We start from the raw sequence: 18,538 nt of genomic DNA, 5'->3' as shown, positions 1-18,538 counted from the left end.
TATAATAATTAGGTCTCTTATCCTACCACCACAGAAGACATAATATTTGAAAGCCTATCAAGCTCTCTTAACACAGATCCTGGGAAGTGTTGCTATTGAAGCCTGAGGCACATTTGAATGCAATAAAACAAAATGTTCCATAATATTTTGGGAGAAATCCTTCTTTCCAACAGTTCATTCCACTTGCTAAGTCAGGCTTCTTTGAGGTCATCAAGAGATTGTGAAGGATATATGTATAAGACTGAAGTCATCACATTACTCATTAGCCATTGGTTATAGTGCTGGTGAGAATGAGAGGAACAGCTGAAAATGGTACAGGAACACAACATGGGCTATGTCTACCTAAGATGGGTGTTTCTGTCATCGAGGGTCTCACCCTACATATATCTCTTTTTCTGTGTTGTTGAGCTAACTGATTCAGAGACAAAGGAGGACTGGAAAATGGGAGCTCGGTAAGATGTGATCCTCACTGAGGAGGGATCTGAGCTAGATTGTGCTGCTCAGCACTTTGGTCTTCTTTTCATGTGGCTCACTGAGAGCTCATTTCCTTCACAGACCACTCTGTCCTGTTGTGCTGAGACCCAGCCAGAGGCAGATGGAGAGAACTTCCCTGTGAGCACCAAGGCTTCTTTGCCCCTCTTAGCAGCAGTAGCTGTCTGCTGGGATTTGAGACTGGAACACCACTGGTGTGGCCGACTTCCCCAAGTTCTCAACCAATGGGAGCTTAACCAGAAAACAGCAGTGTGGCAGGGCTCCAGTTGTCCAAATTGAAGCCAAAATTACCTCAAAAGTAAACAAAAAGAGATCCGACCCCAAATTTTAGAAAAATCCTATAAAGAAAATGCACAGATATCAGATGTGGCAAAACCCAGTATTTTACCATGGTGAAATAGTTTGCTTTCTCTCTTAGAGAGGAATCTTTAATTTTAGGCTTGTATCCTCATTACTTCAGTGAAGAGAAAGGACAACTAATAGTTGGTTGGCCTAAAAGATTCTGGCAGGAATATTTGAGTCATAAAATATTAGCCAAGCATCTTTTTGGATATTCTAAAATAAACTATGTACAGAACTAAGCATTTCATGCCAGGACAAAACTGAAAAGCTTTTCTCAGAGGTCTCCCTGCCCCTCCCCCTTCCTTTCCTGGATACAATCTTATTGGTTGATACCACCCAGTTTTTGGCTGCATTACAAGGAACCACTCAGCTGTGGCTGATTTCTGCTATCACTTTTTCCCCCTTGTTCAGGAAATCTTGTCATGAACATGTTTCCAAGACAGCAAGAGAGAAAAAGTTTTTTACTTGTTTTTGGGAAGCCATTATTAGAGATACAAGTGTTAGGGTAATAAACTTGTTGTTGTTATTATTTAGTTGTTAGGTTGTATCTGATTCTTTTGCAACCCCATGGGCTGTAGCCTGCTAGGGTCCTCTATCCATAACATTTCCCAGGCAAGAATACTAGAGTGGGTTGCCCTTTTCTTCCCCAGGAGATCTTCCCAACCCAGGGATTGAACCTGTGTCTCCTGCATTGCAGGCAGATTCTGCTTAGTCATTGGGGAAGCAGGGCAATACACTACGGCTGAGATAAGGGGAGAAATTTAGAAGTGTTGTGAAAAACAACTGCTCCCATCCCTGGATCTGGAGTTATTCATTATGGGGAGAAATGGTCTCTGGCCTTGGCTCTGTCGTTGACTGTGTGACTCAAGAACATCTGTTCATTCATTCAGCACTTATGGAGCACCCACTCTGTGTGTGGCACCATGTCCAGCATGGGGACACACAATGAGGAATAGATAAGGAATCTATTCTCAAATCACCCAACTTCTCTAAATACCATTTCATCATACTTATGGTGTGAGGGATACACTAGAATGATCTTTCAAGGTCTTTTACCTCTAGTTCTTGAATCTTTATTTTTCAGTGAGCTCACAATATGCCCAGAAGAACAGTAACAGGAAAACTAGTACTCGAAGCACATACCAGGTATCATGCTAATTAACCACTTTTATATACACGACTCTCTTTTCTCAAGAATCTCCTAAAATAAGTATTATTATACCCATTTTATAGATGAGAAAACTAAGCATCAGACAGGTTGAGTTGCCTTTTGTTATAAGTGAGAAAGAGATAGACTCAAACCCAGCTCTGCTGGCTGCAAGCCCAGCATTCTTTCCCTGTCCTCTGTTCTCCAGATTTACAATGTTAATTTATCTCCCCTGGACTTTTCTCTGTGAGTACTTATGGAAAACTTATTCAAGAATCCATGGCAGTACAATATGAAATACCTAATTTTTGTCTTATGGGTCTTTCATTAGTTTTTCCTCCCTCTTTACCTACTAAGTTTTTCTTATTCGTCCCAAGGGTGATCTTGCCACACCATCTAAGCCCAGGGCTCCCACTGCTCTGCCTTTGCTTGTGTTTTACCTTCAACTTTGAATCATTTTCAATCTTGTCTGTAGCCAAATTCTGTACTCTTTCCCAGACTTTGTCTTACTCCTAAATTTAATTCATCCATCCCCTGATCGTTATTCAACACAGTAAGAAGTCTAAAAGAAAGAGAGTATAAGATCATCTCCTTGGGGGAAATATAACATGCACAAATTATAGGAATGTTATATGCTAAAATAGTTACAGACCTGTAAGGGCGAGAGAAGAAAGGCAGCAGGATAGGGCTGGAGTCACTGGGACTTAAGGAATAGCTAAGGCTTGATTAGATGAAAAAAGATGTGGAGAAAGGTTACAAGGTCGGACAAAGAGCAGACAGGTCCACTGAGTACTGGAGAATTGGACGCCTCAACGGCCAGAATGACGAAGTTTGAAGGGCTCTGGAAGCTGGGATGGAACGTTGAACTGGATGTTATTGTTGCAGAATGTTAATCAGAAGGAGTACTGGATTGCCCATCTGTGTTCTTGCTCTACCAATCTGTAATCTGGAGAAAATCGATCAAGAGATCTGAGTCTCCATTTCCTCATCTCCTGGGGCTACCTCAGTCTATACAAGTCTCAGCTCCTTAGAACAGCCTCTCTTCTTTTACTGTTCCTGCCTCCAGACATTTTGTAGTATGTCTTTTAAGTGTGAGCAGTCAGTTATGAGACCTTTCACAACATAGTATAATCACATATACCCTGTGAGAACTTTCACAGTGCTTGAAAACATGATTGGTCACAAAGCTACACAAGTTAAATAATAAAAATTAAGTTATACAGTCTAAATAATAAAATACAGGCTGTACAAGTTAAATAATACTCATACACAAGCATTAAAAATGGAATTTTTGATTGGGAGTTTGGGATTAGGAGATGCAAACTAGTATACATAGGATGGATAAACAACATGGTCCTACTGTCCAGCACAAGGAACTATATTCAATATCCTGTAGTAAATCATAATGGAAAAGAACAGAAAATATATATATATATATCTGAATCACTTTGCTGTACAGCAGAAATTGACCCAGCATTGTAAATCAACTATATACTTCACTAAAATATTTTCTAAAATGGAATGTTTCCCCTACCGATTTCAAACTTTAACTTTAGGACACTCAGTTCAGTTCAGTCGCTCAGTCGTGTCTGACTCTTTGTGACCCCATGGATTGTAGCACGCCAGGGTTCCCTGTTCATCACCAACTCCTGGAGCTTGCTCAAACTCATGTCCACTGAGTTAGTGATGCCATCCAACCATCGCATCTTCTGTCATCCCCTTCTCCTCCTGCCTTCAATCTTTCCCAGCAACAGGGTCTTTTCCAGTGAGTCAGGTCTTCGCATCAGGTGGCCAAAATATTGGAGCTTCAGCATCAGTCCTTCCAATGAATATTCAGGACTGATTTCCTTTATGATTGCCTAAGCTCCTCAATTAAATATTTCGAATTAACATTTTAAGACTTGAGACTTTGTGTTTTAACTTGAAAATATGGGGCAACAATAAGGTCTTAGGGCTTTCTTATTAGTTGTGTATGATTCAAACAGTTAGTGGTGCCAGATGGGGTGGATGGTCTCAAAGATGCTGATCTGGATAAAAATGTGGCCAGGCAAGCTTAGATGATCAGCCACGACAAAGCAGGCAAGAGCAAAAAGAGCATTAACCATGAGTCTAGGAAAAGTCAACATCCAAAATATTCAAGGAAGCTGTGATGTTAATTTTAGTGTGTCTACTTGAATGGGCCATGGGTGCTCAGTTTTTTTGATAAATATTATTCTAGGCTTGTCCATGAGGGTGTTTCTGTATGAGATCAATATTTAAATCAGTGGACTGACTAAAGCAGATTGCCTTCCTCAATGTAGGTGGGTCTCATCTAATCTGTTGAGCATCTGAATAGAACAAAGAGGCTGAGAGGGAAAATATACTCTCTATGCCTGACTGTCTTCAAGCTAGAACATCAGTCTTTCCCTGACTTCAGACAATACCTTCAGCTCTCCTGGGTCTGCAGCTTACCAATTGCAGATCTTGGGACTTCGAAGCCTCTATTGTTGTTTCAGCCAGTTCCTTATAAGAACTCTATCTATCTATTTATGTATGCATATTTTTTCTTCCTTCCTTCCTTTCCATCTAGTTGTCTGTCTGTCTATATATCTATCTTCTTATCTCCTATTGGATCTGTTTTTCTGGGGAACCCAGACTAACACGGTAGCATTAGGATCCACATCCTAATGGGTGGTTGTGAGGATGACACAGACCAGTTATGTGAAAATATATTGGAGCTGAAGCTCTAATATTTTGGCCCCCTGATGCAAAGAGCCAATTCATTGGAAAAGACCCTGTTGCTGGGAAAGACTGAACATAAAAGGAGAAGAGGGCAGCAGAGGATAAGATGTTGGATAGCATTGCTGACTCAATGGGCATGAATCTGAGCAAATTCTGGGAGACAGTGAAGGACAGGGAAGCCTGGCATGCTGAAGTTCATGGAATTGCAGAGTTGGACATGTTTGAGTAACTGAACAACAATATGAAAACTGCCTTAAAAAGTTCCTGGTAAACAATAAGTGTTACTTAAATGATAGCTATTATGAGACCTACTGGGCTCCAAGAGCTCACCACAGCTTCTCATGGAACATTTTGGATACTATGATCAGAAACTTTCCCTTCCAGTCCATGACTAAGGAGTAGGGGTAAGAGGAATTCAATAGACGTTTTCCTGAGCTTTACCAGGAAGTCTTTGAAATCATCTAACAGGACACTTTTAGGCCAAATATCACCTAGAGGCTTGGCCTTTTAACAAGTTAAAAGGACCATGTCCTGGAGCAGAAGTCTTCAGTAGATACTCACTTTCAGCATACATTAGATTTCTTTAGGTATGTGACTGCAAGCCTACTGTGTGAGGAAGAGGACTGAATTTCCTTCTTCTTTCCTTTTATTCAATTTTTTCTGATTACAGAAGAATTATATGCTCATTAAATAAGATTTTTAAAACAAAAAAGTAACATAAAAGAAAATAAAAATCATAAGCTCAGCATCCAAAGATAAACAATATTTTGAAATGTTTCCAGTTTTTTGTCTGTCTGTGACACATATATTTTTAAAAACAACATTGAGATCATAATATATACAGTTGCTATTCCTCTATCTCCCTCTCATATTGTGAAGATGATTTGGTACAAGACTTCCCCCTGATATTTGTTTTTGGAAAGAGTCTTACTTTCCTATTACTGAATCAGAGCATCATCTTATTGCCCATCCAAGACCATTTGTTAGGAAATGAAGTCTAAATAACAATGTTATTTTAAGATAACCCATAGGGAAATATATTTGATCTTTTGACCAGTAACTATTTTTTGAAAACTCTCTACCACTGTTGCTTCTATTAATGTAGATAATGATAGCTGAAAGAAGTCAACATACAAAGCTATAGTAATCAAAACAGTGTGGTACTGCCACAGGACAGACATGTAGAACTGAGAGTCCAGAAATCTATACTGTTATGGCCAACTGATTTCCAACACAGGTGCCAAGACCATGCAGTTGGGGAAAGAATATTCTCTTCAACAGCTGGTGCTGGACAACTGGATTATCCATGAAAAAAATGAAGTAGGTTCCCTACCTCATACTATATAAAAAAATTAACTGAAAATGGACCAATGACCTAAATATGAACTAAAATGAAAACACTTAGAAGAAAAAACTGAGAATAAATCTACATGATCTTAGATTTGGCAATGGATTATTAGATATGACATCAAAAGCATAAGCAACAAAAGAAAAAACTGAGAAAATGTACTTCATCAAAATAAAAAACTTGTGTATCAAAGGACATTATTAAAAAGTGAAAAGACAACCTAAAGAATGAACAAAATATTTCCAAGTCATATATCTAAGGGTCTAGAATCCAGAATATACAGGAACTCTTATAACTGAACAAATGACAAATGACCAATTAAAAAATAATCAAAGGACTTGAATAGACATATCCCTAAAGAAGACATTCAAACGACTAATAAGCACATGAAAAGATTTCAATCTCATTAGTCATTGGGCTTCCCTGGTAGCTCAGCTGGTAAAGAATCTGCCTGCAACGTAGGAGACCCCAGTTCAATTCCTGGGTCAGGAAGATCTGCTGGAAAAGGGATAAGCTACCCACTCCAGTATTCTTGGGCTTCCCTGGTGGAAGCCTAGCTGGTAAAAAATCTGGTAAAAAATCTGCCTGCAATGCAGATGTCATCAGGGGGATGCAAATCAAAATTACAATGAGGTACTACTGCAAACTCAGGAAATTTTTTGAAAAAGCAAAATATGAAAAAATAAAAAAATAAGTTTTGGCAAAGATGTGGAGAAATTAGGACCCTTGTAGATTGCTGGTGAGAATGTAAAATAGTACAGCCACTGTAGAAAATATTTTGATGGTTCTTTAAAAAGTTAAAAGTAGAATTACCATATGATCTGGCAATCTCACTCCTAGGTGTACACCCAAAGGAATTTAAAACTGGTATTCAAACAAATAGATGTACATGTATGTTTACAGCAGCACTATTCAAAATGTCCAAAAGATCTAAAACAGATACGTGGATAAACAAAATGTGATATATCCATAAGATAGAATATTATTCAGCCATAAAAAGGAATAAGGTACTGACACATAACATATTGTGAACTTCAAAAACATCAGGGCAAGTGAAACAAACTAGACTCAAAATGACCACATACTGCATAATTCCACTTGTAAGAAATATTTACAATAGGTAAATCCAAAGAGACAGAAAACAGATTAGTGATTGCCAGGGGCTAGGGAAGGTGTGTCGGAGAAGGCAATGGCACCCCACTCCAGTACTCTTGCCTGGAAAATCTCATGGATGGAGGAACCTGGTAGGCTGTAGTCCATGGGGTTGCTAAGAGTCAGACACGACTGAGCGACTTCCCTTTCACTTTTCACTTTCATGCACTGGAGAAGGAAATGGCAACCCACTCCAGTGTTCTTGTCTGGAGAATCCCAGGGATGGGGGAGCCTGGTGGGCTTCCGTCTATGGGGTCGCACAGAGACAGACATGACTGAAGCGACTTAGCAGCAGCAGCAGCAGGGAAGGTGTGTATGGGGAGCAACTTCTTAATAAGGAAAAGGATTTTTTTTTAGGGTGATAAATATGTTTTGAAACTACATGGAAGCTGTGACTACAAAATTATGATTAGTTAAGAGACTTTAAGTGACTAATTTTATGTTATATGAATTTTACTTCAATACAAAATAGAATAACAAGTTAAATAGGCTTACCATGGTGATCATTTCACAAAACATACATATAAAAATTAAAATAAGGAAATCAAGATTGGAATATGTGTTTCCTTTTTATGTTTGCAACACGTTATGGTTTCAATTTTAAAACACAGTAGCAAAATCATAACACATCTTTGGTTATTATTATCTTTGGGTTTTATTAGAGGTGATGCTAATGGGTTCTCCCATCATTTTCACCAACTTTGTACAATTCAGATTTCAGTCCAAGGCTTCAGGAACATTGCAAACAGCTGCAGTGGGATAATGCATCTGACTATCAATGACATGCCGACTCTGACGGACAACTGTGTAAAGGTAGGTATTTGGAAACTACATTTTCTTCTCAGTCCCATTTGGTAGGCACATTTTCTAGTGGCTTGAATTACTGAAAAATATAAATGGGCTTTTCATTGCAATTGATGTTTATATAATTATGAAATTTATACACACATTTGAACATTTGAATCTTTAAATACCCTAAGAAACTTCATTTCACATTTAGGATATTTTTATTTCAATGATATTGCAATCAAATCTTACAAAATCATATGTAAGCTTAAGTATAAACCTTAAGTCTAGTTCTACATGTCTAGTTCTACATGTACTGATTTCTTTCAGTATTCCATTGTCTCATGTTTTCCTATTTTTGTAACACCATTTAGATTCCTACGCATTACTCAAATGTAAGTGTAGTAAAGTATATTGGAAAAAGTAAAAGTTCCCATTTTCTTTGACAGTAGGACAACTTAATAGTTAATGTGTCCATTTTTGAAAAGACAGAGAGAAAAAATAATCTCATGACTTTGATAAATGTGCTCTATATAATCTGATTAATCTTTTCTTTTTTTCCTTCTAAAGGCTTTAGTTGAAAAATGCCGTCGTATTTCATCAGTAGTTTTCATTGGTGCACCACATATTTCCGATAGTACTTTCAAAGCTCTTTCTGCTTGTGACATCAAAAAGATCCGATTTGAAGGTGTGAGATATTAAAAAGTAGTTTAGCATTAATTTTTACTTTTAATCTTGTGGTGACTCAAATACAATCCTTAACTTTTTCTTTTTTTTTAAACAGGAAATAAAAGGATTACTGATGCATGCTTCAAACTTATAGACAAGAGTTATCCAAACATCAGGCACATTTACATGGTAGACTGCAAGGGAATAACAGATGGTAGCCTCAAATCACTCTCACCTTTGAAGCATCTCACTGTGTTGAATCTGGCAAACTGTGTAAGGTAAACAGTCATTCAGTCAAGAAACACTGATTATCTAGAATGTTCCAGGCTTCCTCAAGATGCTCATTGGTTAGTATAGTAAACATGAAAGTTAGGGATCTAAGAAGAGCTAAGTGCAGAGTTCTGTGGTAGAACAAAGGAGGGGCGCCCAACCCAGAGTAGTTATATGTGGGCACGGGGAGATTATCAGGGAATGCTCAGGATATGTGGAATCACAGGCTCTTGTAAGATTAAATGAAGTCACCAGAACATTTGTGGGCTACTTATCCTAGTGAAGGTTCTCACAGCTAGTTCAGTTAATAGGTCTTTTTCCCAAATGGACTTTCTGACTTGCCTATGAAGAACCAATCTTACTGAAGTGTTTCATCTTGGGTACTAGTTAGATTTTTCCTCTGTGTGTATCTGCTCACAGATGGCAAGTTCTTACTGAAACCCTTTTTTTTCACCTGAGTTACAAATAGGCTTCTAACTTGGCATTCTCAGGTGGGCAAGGATCAAATTCTTGCTAAAATTTCTTCCCCAATTGATATCTCAGTCTCTTTCCTATGTAAATTTCTTAAAATATCATGGGGCCAGAAGATAACAAAATAGCATGTGATCTACAAAGAAACTGGTTAATAGTTTGGATAACATAAGACAAGTCAGAGTAATAAGCTACGCTAAACAAAATCTTAACCCATGGTCCCTATTATTAAAATGGGGAGGCACCAAGGGTTGGGAGGGAAGGCAAAGACAGGATTTGAAATGGGAAAAACCTGGATTAGGAAATAAAGCTTCTAGTTAACAGCCAATAAGGAACTGAGGCCTCCTACCAAGAGACATGTAGGTAAATTTAGAAGCAGATCCTCCACACTCAGTAAATTCTGCAGATGACTAAAGCCCCAGCTGATATCTTGTAGTTGCAAGCTCATGAACAAGCTGTAATCATAATGGAAGCACAATATGGAAGCTATTATACAACAGCTAATGGACTTCCCTGGTGGCTCAGCTGGTAAAGAACACACCTGCAGTATGGGAGACCTGGGTTCTATCCTTGGGTTGAGAAGGTCCCCTGGTGGAGGGCATGGCAACCCATACCAGTATTATTGCCTAGAGAATCCCCATGGACAGAGGAGGTTGGTGGGCTGAAGTCCACGCTCAGTCACTCAGTCAGACATGACTGAGCAACTAAGAACATAACAGTTAATCCTATTTGTATTAAAATAAATAAAATTGAATTGCACTCATATATTTCACTCAGGCTTCTGTAGGTTAATTAATTTTAAAAATAAATGGAGGTTTTTATGCTTCTAGCAGTATAGTTGGCAAAACACTTCAAAGGACTCCTCACTATTAATACAAACAATTTAGATTCTTGATGAAACATACTTCCAATACATTGCTGAGCCTACAAAGAGTAACAGAAATATCCAGTTCATGATTCATCACCATCCTCTCAATGAGCAGACTCTCTGAGATGAAGAGTGAAGAGCAAGCAAACATAAAAGGTGGGGCTGCTATTAGCATAAATGTTCATTTCAACATTGGCATTGATAGAATCAATTTCAGTAAGACTCAAGATAGGGAAGCAGGATGAGACTTCTGCAGCGTTTGGACCCTTCAAAAGGGACAAAATAGTCTCAAGTAGATAGTACCCAAGCCCCTGGAATAAGTTATCTCCAAGCTTTTTTGAAGGAAAGCATCTTCTCTTTAAGCATCCAGGATTCCCATAGGTTAAAATCAAATAAATAGATGCTCACAATTAAAGACCATCAAATGAAAAAAAAAAAAAGACCACCAAATGTATCAAGATATGAGTCATCAAGTGTACAAAGATATGCAAAATAAATTTGAGCTGAGAAATTCAGATATTAGAAGAATCAGTCATAGAATATTAAGTAACTATGTATAAAATGTTTGAATAAATAGATAATGGAACCAGAAATATGAGCAGGCAACAAAATAACTAGACTAGCCATGGAAGTAAAAGACATTTGCTCCTTGGAAGAAAAGCTATGACAAACCTACAGAACATATTGAAAAGCAGAGACATCACTTTGCCTACAAAGGTCCATATAATCAAAGCTATGGTTTTTCCAGTAGTCAGGTATGGATGTGAGTTTGACCATAAAGAAGGCTGAGCGCCGAAGAATTGATGCTCTCGAACTGTGGTCCTATAGAAGACTCTCAAGAGTTCCTTGGACAGCAAGGAGATCAAACCAGTCAGTCCTAAAGGAAATAAACCCTGAATATTTACTGGAAGGACTAATGTTGAAGCTCTAATACTTCGGCTACTTGATACAAAGAGCCAACTCTTTGGAAAAGACCCTGATGCTGGGAAAGATTGAAGGCAGGAGGAGAAGGTGATGACAGAGGATGAGATGGTTGGATGGCATCATTGATTCAATGGATAAGAGTTTGAACAAACTCCAGGAAATAGTGAAGGACAGGGAAGGTTGCTGTGCTGCAGTCCATCAGGTTGCAGAGTCAGACATGACCTAATGACTGAATAACAACTTGAAAAACTAACTTTTAGAAATAAAAAAATATGATATAATTATTGAAATAAAATGGATTGCTAACCAGCAGATTAGAACTCAGTGAACAGAGAAATATGAAGTTGGAAGATAACTGAAGATATGATAGCAGAGTGAAAAAATAAAAAGAAAAATGTAATAGAGTATAACAAAAGATGTTGAAGCTGAAACTCCAATACTTTGACCACCTGATGCGAAGAGCTGACTCATTGGAAAAGACCCTGATGCTGGGAAAGATTGAGGGAAGGAGGAGAACGGGACGACAGAGGATGAGATAGTTGGATAGCATCACCGACTCAATGGACATGGGTTTGGGTGGACTCCGGGAGTTGGTGATGGACAGGGAGGCCTGGCATGCTGAGGTTCATGGGGTCGCAGAGAGTCAGACACAACTGAGCAACTGAACTGAACTGACTGAAAAAAGATAGGGGAGGCTTAATATTAGAGTTTTAGATTAGATTTTTAAAAATTCATCTATAGAAGATACACTTAAAATGGGAAAGTTGAGAATCAAAGCATATATTTTTCTCAACCACATATGAATCCTTCAAAAAATGGACTATGTATAAAGTTTTAAAGCAAGTCCTCACAACTTTTATATTACTGGTATCAACAAACTATTCTCTTACTACAGTGCAATTAAATTAGGAATCAGTAACAGAAAGCTACATTTTAAAAATACTTATGATTTAAAATGAAAATTCCAGAGCATCAGAATCACCTGAAGAGCTGAATAAAACTACACATGCCCAAGCTCTATCCCAGAGCTACTGAGTCTGAATATCTAGGGACAGAACATCAACTAACATATTTTTTTAAAAAAGCAACATGGGTACTTTTGATGCACAGCCAGGTTTAGGACTAACTACATTAACCCATCAACTTGACCATTATGTGAAAAAATCCTTTCTATTGATATTTATGCTTCCTGGATTATCATATAAATTTATATATACATATATATAAACACAGATACACGTCAGTGTGTGTGTGTGTGTGTGTGTATAAATGTGTGTTTTCAGGCTATTTTTTCTGTTTCAATCATTCATCTCTCTTCTCTAATCTTGCAAAGTATTTTATCTATAAAAATGGGGAAAATAAAGAGTATATACTCAGGATTGTTGTGAGGATAAAATAAATCAATTCATATAATATGTTTAGAATAGTGTCTGGCACTTAATAAACACTCAATAAGTATATCTATTATCATTATTATTATAGCTTAATAAATTCTTTACCATCTGAGCCACCAGGGAAGTCCATGAAATCAGAAGACAATTGCTTCTTGCCAGGAAAGTGATGCAAACCTAGACAGTTGTTGAAAAGCAGAGACATTACTATGCTGACAAAGGTCCATATAGTCAAGGCTATGGTCTTCCCAGTGGTCACATATGGTTGGGAGGGCTGGACCGTAAAGAAGGCAGAACACCAAAGAATTGATGCCTTTGAATTGTGGTGCTGGGAAGACTCCTGAAAGTCCCTTGAACAGCAAGGAGAGCAAACCAGTCAATCTTAAGGGAGATCAACCCTGAATATTCACTGGAAGGACTGATGCCGAAGCTGAAGCTCCAGTACTGTGGCCATCTGATGTGAACAGATGACTCATTGGAAAAGTCCCTGATGCTGGGAAAGATTGAGGGCAGAAAGAGAAGCGGGCATCAGAGGATGAGATGGCTGGATGGCATCACCGATGCAATGAACATGAACTTGGGCAAACTCTGAGAGAAGGTGAGGGATGGGGAAGCCTGGCATGCTGCAGTCCATGGCATTGCAAAGCGTCAGACAGGACTGGGTGACTGAACAACAGCAAAATATATTCTAATATCTAACAGACTGAAACTCTCTTCATGAGTTGTCTTCTTTTAAGTTATTAGATATTTTTGCCAGTTTATTGTTCCAAATGAATGTTGGAATAATTTTGTCACATTTCAGAAAAAAATCCTATTGAGATATTAATTGAAATTATGTTAAATACATAAATTTTGGAAAGATATATAGTTTTATAATGCTTACTTGAGTTTCTCTTTCTTTGTCCAAGAATTATTTATTAAAAATATATTCAGATATCTAAGTAGTTTATATCTAATTATAATTTTGTTACTAATTTTTAGTTTTATAACATCATGGTACAAACATGTGACCTCTGTCTTTTGGAGTCTTTATCTAGGGGTAAGGCTGATGGGAAGGTTGATGGTTAAGTTGTTTATCATGTTGAATATACTTTAATAGTCCATGAAACTTAAATTACATTAATTATATTAATTTTTATGTCCCATTTTTGTTTGTCAAAAGCCAAGTCTAATACAAAACTGTACTTTAGTTATGTTCTTTTTGAATTCCTAATTATTTTTCCTTCAATTTGTATTTATGCTATATTATGTCTGCATAAAGGGGCTTCCCTGCTAGTTTAAATGGTTAAGAATCTGCCTGTAATGCAGGAGACCTGGGTTCGATCCATGGGTCCAGAAGATCCCCTGAAGAAGGGAATGGCTACTCACTCCAGTATTCTTGCCTGGAGAATTCCATGGACAGAGGAGCCTGGCAGGCTTCAGTCCATGGTTTTGCAAAAAGTCAGACATGACTAAGCGACTAACACTATATGTTGCATAAAAAGTTATGACTTGGATTTTTGTCCTCATAGTAGTATTTTTAAGAATTATTTGGTTAAAAGGTAATTTTTTAAAAGATTGTAGGATGACTTAGTTTTTTACAATTAGGCTTATGAATATACTTAATATTCAAAAATTTGTAATCCATATTCAAAGGCAAACAAAACTTAAAGTAAGATTTGATTTACAATGACCATAAACATGACTTTGCCTCTGTGTGTGTGCTTAGTCACTGAGTCATGTCCGACTCTTTGTGACCTTATGGACTGCAGCCCGCCAGGCTCCTCTGTCCATGGGGATTCTCCAGGCAAGAATACTGGAGTGGATTGCCAAGCCCTCCTCCAGGGGATCTTCCTGATCCTGGAATCAAACCAGGGTCTCCTGCATTGCAGGAGGATTCTTTACCAGCTGAGCTACCCAGGAAGCCCAGAATTGCCTATAAATGTTCCAAAGCAAATAAATTGATTTAAAATGTTAAAAAAAATCAAATTACCAGAAAAAAAATCAGACTGGCCTTGGATTTTTCCTCTGTAACAGAAAATACATTTAAAATTTATATTTTATAAATATTCTTTATACTGTTATATTTATATGTTTGGTATTTCTCTTGCAGGGAAGAAATCCAAGACCAATCTGATTTTTTAAAAATTTATTTTATTGACGTATAGTTGATTTACAATGTTGTGTTAATTTCTATGGATAGTAAGATTTTTTTTAACACATAACACATATATTTATAAATTGCTAGATCACACACACATATCTTAAATTGCCACATTATTACACCATTTCACTGTACATAATTTCATGGCAGGGAAGAATATGATCTCCAAATTCCACACCCATCCATATTCTCTTCTTTGGAGGTTAATCCTAATCAATATAAAACTACCCTGTTAGTCTTGTTTAATATTTTTACTAGCATAGTATTTTAACTGAATTGCCTTCCCTGTGTTAATTTTATTTAATTTGCCTAATACTACTTCAGAATTTTCTTCTTCTTGTCATTTTATTAAAAGTGTGGTTTTTGTTGACTATAATTTAGAGAATCATTTATAAATCAGGACTTATGGGAGGGGTGGCACTGACACAGGTTTCTCTGATTAACGACAGTGTGGGAAGGCTGAGGTCAAGGTCTTCTTACAGCATCAGGTTTTGTCTGCTTCAGAAAGGATCTATATGTAACTTACTGGGTTTTTTCTAGTCCAGCTAAACTGACCTGTACATAGTGGAAATTCCTCTAAGATTTTGATAGTAGTTTGATTGTAAGTATTGGTTCTCCCTATCCTAAGTTTTGGTCTTTTTCTTTTGCAGGAGATTGCAACAGGCACTATTTAACATGATCAGATTTTAACTTCAGGGAAGATACCTTGCAGGCCATCTGTTTTATTAATAGTCATGCCACCTAATTAAATGAACAAATGAACAGGAATAGCATTTTTATTAATACTTCCATTACTATCATTTATATATTTTCTATTAAAGTAAAAGCCAAATAACCAAATTTGGTTTACAAATGTGGACAAAATACCAGATATAGATATTACCTTGCTATTTTGGAATGTACTGGGTGTAGTAGCTCTTATTTTAATAGTACTGTACATATTTACACATAACATCACATGTAGAACTTTCCTTATTCTTTCCTACAGAATTGGCGATATGGGACTAAAGCAATTTCTTGACGGTCCTGCAAGCACAAAGATAAGAGAATTAAACTTAAGTAACTGTACCCACCTGGGTGATGCCTCCATTGCAAAACTATCAGAACGGTACAATAAAACAATAATATTATATATAATATTAGTAGTTGTGTATCTGTTGATATGAGAGATCAGAGATAGACTTTTGAAGCCATTTGGAAAACATCAGGGATGCCTAGAAGCTGGTCTAATATTCAGTTAAACCAAGTAAGATATTGGAGTCATAGAGTGAATTAATATTTTCCTATCTCTGTTTATTACTAATTTCACCTTGGAGAAAGTTTGAGATGGAATCACTCAAGAAGTTATAAATAGCTATACCTGGGTGACTTATCTGTCCTTTTCAAGAACATTGTCTCTGTGTAAACCTTTAATTACTCCAGTGTATCCCAAGGGATATTCTAGTGGGTGAATTTATTCTTGAACCTCTTTACTTGTCAAAGGTCTGCTGTTCACCACAGGTGAAGTCCAGTTCTTGTAGTAAATGTGTACGGAAAAGTGAGAGATTTAACTTTGTCCTTTTAGTGGTTATTCATCTTGGTATTTATATGAGTTATTTTGCATGCATGTGATATTTTTTTCTTATCAGAAATTGCAAGATGAAATGAAATCACAGAAAAAATATTTCACTCAGCTGTGTAATGTCAATTATTTCCACTTTTAAGCTTACTATTAATATTAACATTATGATGAGAAAAATAAAATCCTTGTTTCAATAGCATTTGCTTTCCCCAGATAGTTTTTATGCAAAGAAATTGCTATTTGACAGGGTGATGAAAAGTTTAAAGTACTTTTTCATGCTACTTTCTTTCAGGTGCTATAATCTAACCTACTTGAGTTTACGAAATTGTGAACATCTGACTGACCTAGGAGTTGAATTTATTGCAAACATCTTTTCTTTGGTATCAGTTGATCTCTCTGGAACAGACATCTCTAATGAGGTAAAAGAAAAGGACTTCTATTGTTTTCTGTAACACAATCATTTTCCATTTTGTAAACAATGGAGAGAACAACAATTATTTGTTTCTTAAATTATTTGATTATAAAGGGTAAGTTTGGGAAAATTTTTTCTGAAATAGTGATGGTTGAGGTTATTTGCAAATCAATGGTTTTGTTTCTATTTCAAAAAAATGGCAAAATACAATATTTGCAGGAAAGTCCTGACAGATCAGACTGTTAGATCTGAAATTTGTTTCAACTATGGACATTTGCTCATTGTGAAGATATATTTTAGATGGCTTAAATATATTTTCTTTGTGGATTACACATTCCAAAAGACTACCTTAGTGCCTTTAGATCCAAGTCTTTAGTTCAAAACTGAAATCTAAAAATGGCCTCCTTAATAAACAATAAAAGTTTTTAAAAAATGAAAAAAAAGGGGGGGAATAAAAATGGCCTCTTCAAATCTATAAAAGGATATATTTTTAAGAAACTAATTTCCTGCAAGCTGCTGTAGCTACTCATTACAGTTGAAACACAGGTCACACCCATCCTATCATTCCAACACTGCTTCATTCAAAATGAAGATAAATCCAGAGATTTTCATGTTTCTGAGAGACTTTAATGGACTGCAGTTAGGTAATAAATATGCTGGCTTCTCTTGAAATCAGAGCATTAGGAGGGACAGAAGAAGACAACAGAGGCTAGGATCTCCCCTCCATCCGCTTGCTAAATCCCTAGTCATCCCTCAATCTCAACAAATACCACTGTCTCTGAGGCCTTCTCTGAGAAGTCCTACCGTGCAGGCAAACATAGCAACTTCTCTGTGTACATCTGCAGCCTCAGTGTATCCTTTCATGACCTCTTTCTCACCACATTACTGATACCTGTGTTATATGTCCATCTTTCCCCACACATTCAGTAGGCTCTTTTAAATAAAGAACTGTGTCTGTTTATTGGTACGGTTCTTTCTCTTTTTTATCTAAGAGTGAATTTACATTTGGCCTCCATTCTGCTAGTTGGTCTCCTCTCCTCTTACTTGGAGTGTTGTTGGTGGTGGCAGTTTAGTTGCTAAGTCGTGTCTGACTCTTGCGACCCTATGGACTGTAGCCTGCCAGGCTCCTCTGTCCATGGGATTCTCCAGGCAAGAATACCGGAGTGATTTGTCATTTCCTTCTCCAGGGGATCTTCCCAACCCAGGAATCGAACCTGGGTCTCTGGCATTGCAGGCAGCTTCTTTACCAACTAAGGAGTATTGGAGTGTTGTCTAAATATAGAATGACATGGGGAGGTCAGGATAGTTACATGTAGTCAACTCATTATGGTGAAATCAAGCCTGGTCTTCTCAATGCTGTCTTTTGTCCAAGGTGGAATCCCCTGAAGAGTCTGATGGCCCATCTGGTCTTTGGTTTCCTTCCAGGGAAATCCCAGATGCATATTCCCTGTCCCAGCTCCAAGGTCCCCTCAAGTTTTGGGGCTCCTTTGTCGTATGTGCCTTGTTCTGGGCCCCTCCAGGTCATCCTGAGGTGTGGGGACTCTATGAGGCCTTCTTAGGTCCACAGTCCCAGATATCCCCTGCAGACATTTTCCCACTTTTACATCTGTGTGTATTTGTCCTCAGACCCATGCCTTACCCTTCTTACTCTCCTACAGAGTGGCTGACTTATGTCAGTTGATTCCAGCTGGGTTTGGTGCTTGTAAGGTATCTGTGAACAACAGGGGGGTCGGAAGCAGGGAGGGCCAGGGTTCTTGTCCACCTTTCCCTGCATTATTATTATCAGCTGCATTTCTTTTGTGATCTATTCCCTTTAGTCAGGATTGTTGTGGTTCCAGTTT

At 37.5% G+C, this 18,538-nt stretch overlaps 1 protein-coding gene across 1 annotated transcript in view; it reads left to right on the top strand.

Moving 5' to 3' along the window:
• Positions 1 to 18,538, top strand: part of FBXL13 (F-box and leucine rich repeat protein 13) — a 209,643-nt gene that overhangs the window by 128,442 nt on the left and 62,663 nt on the right. Inside the window, exons 13-17 of the mRNA XM_043871784.1 lie at positions 7,917 to 8,015; positions 8,559 to 8,676; positions 8,773 to 8,935; positions 15,713 to 15,832; positions 16,578 to 16,704. Of these exons, the coding sequence (XP_043727719.1) occupies positions 7,917 to 8,015; positions 8,559 to 8,676; positions 8,773 to 8,935; positions 15,713 to 15,832; positions 16,578 to 16,704 (627 nt within the window). The remainder of the gene's footprint in view (positions 1 to 7,916; positions 8,016 to 8,558; positions 8,677 to 8,772; positions 8,936 to 15,712; positions 15,833 to 16,577; positions 16,705 to 18,538) is intronic.

The sequence above is a fragment of the Cervus elaphus genome, chromosome 18 (genome assembly GCF_910594005.1).
Source record: "Cervus elaphus chromosome 18, mCerEla1.1, whole genome shotgun sequence".
Lineage (NCBI taxonomy): Eukaryota > Metazoa > Chordata > Mammalia > Artiodactyla > Cervidae > Cervus > Cervus elaphus.
Note: the sequence above shows the minus strand (reverse complement) of the source record. Positions and strands in the feature narration are given on the sequence as shown.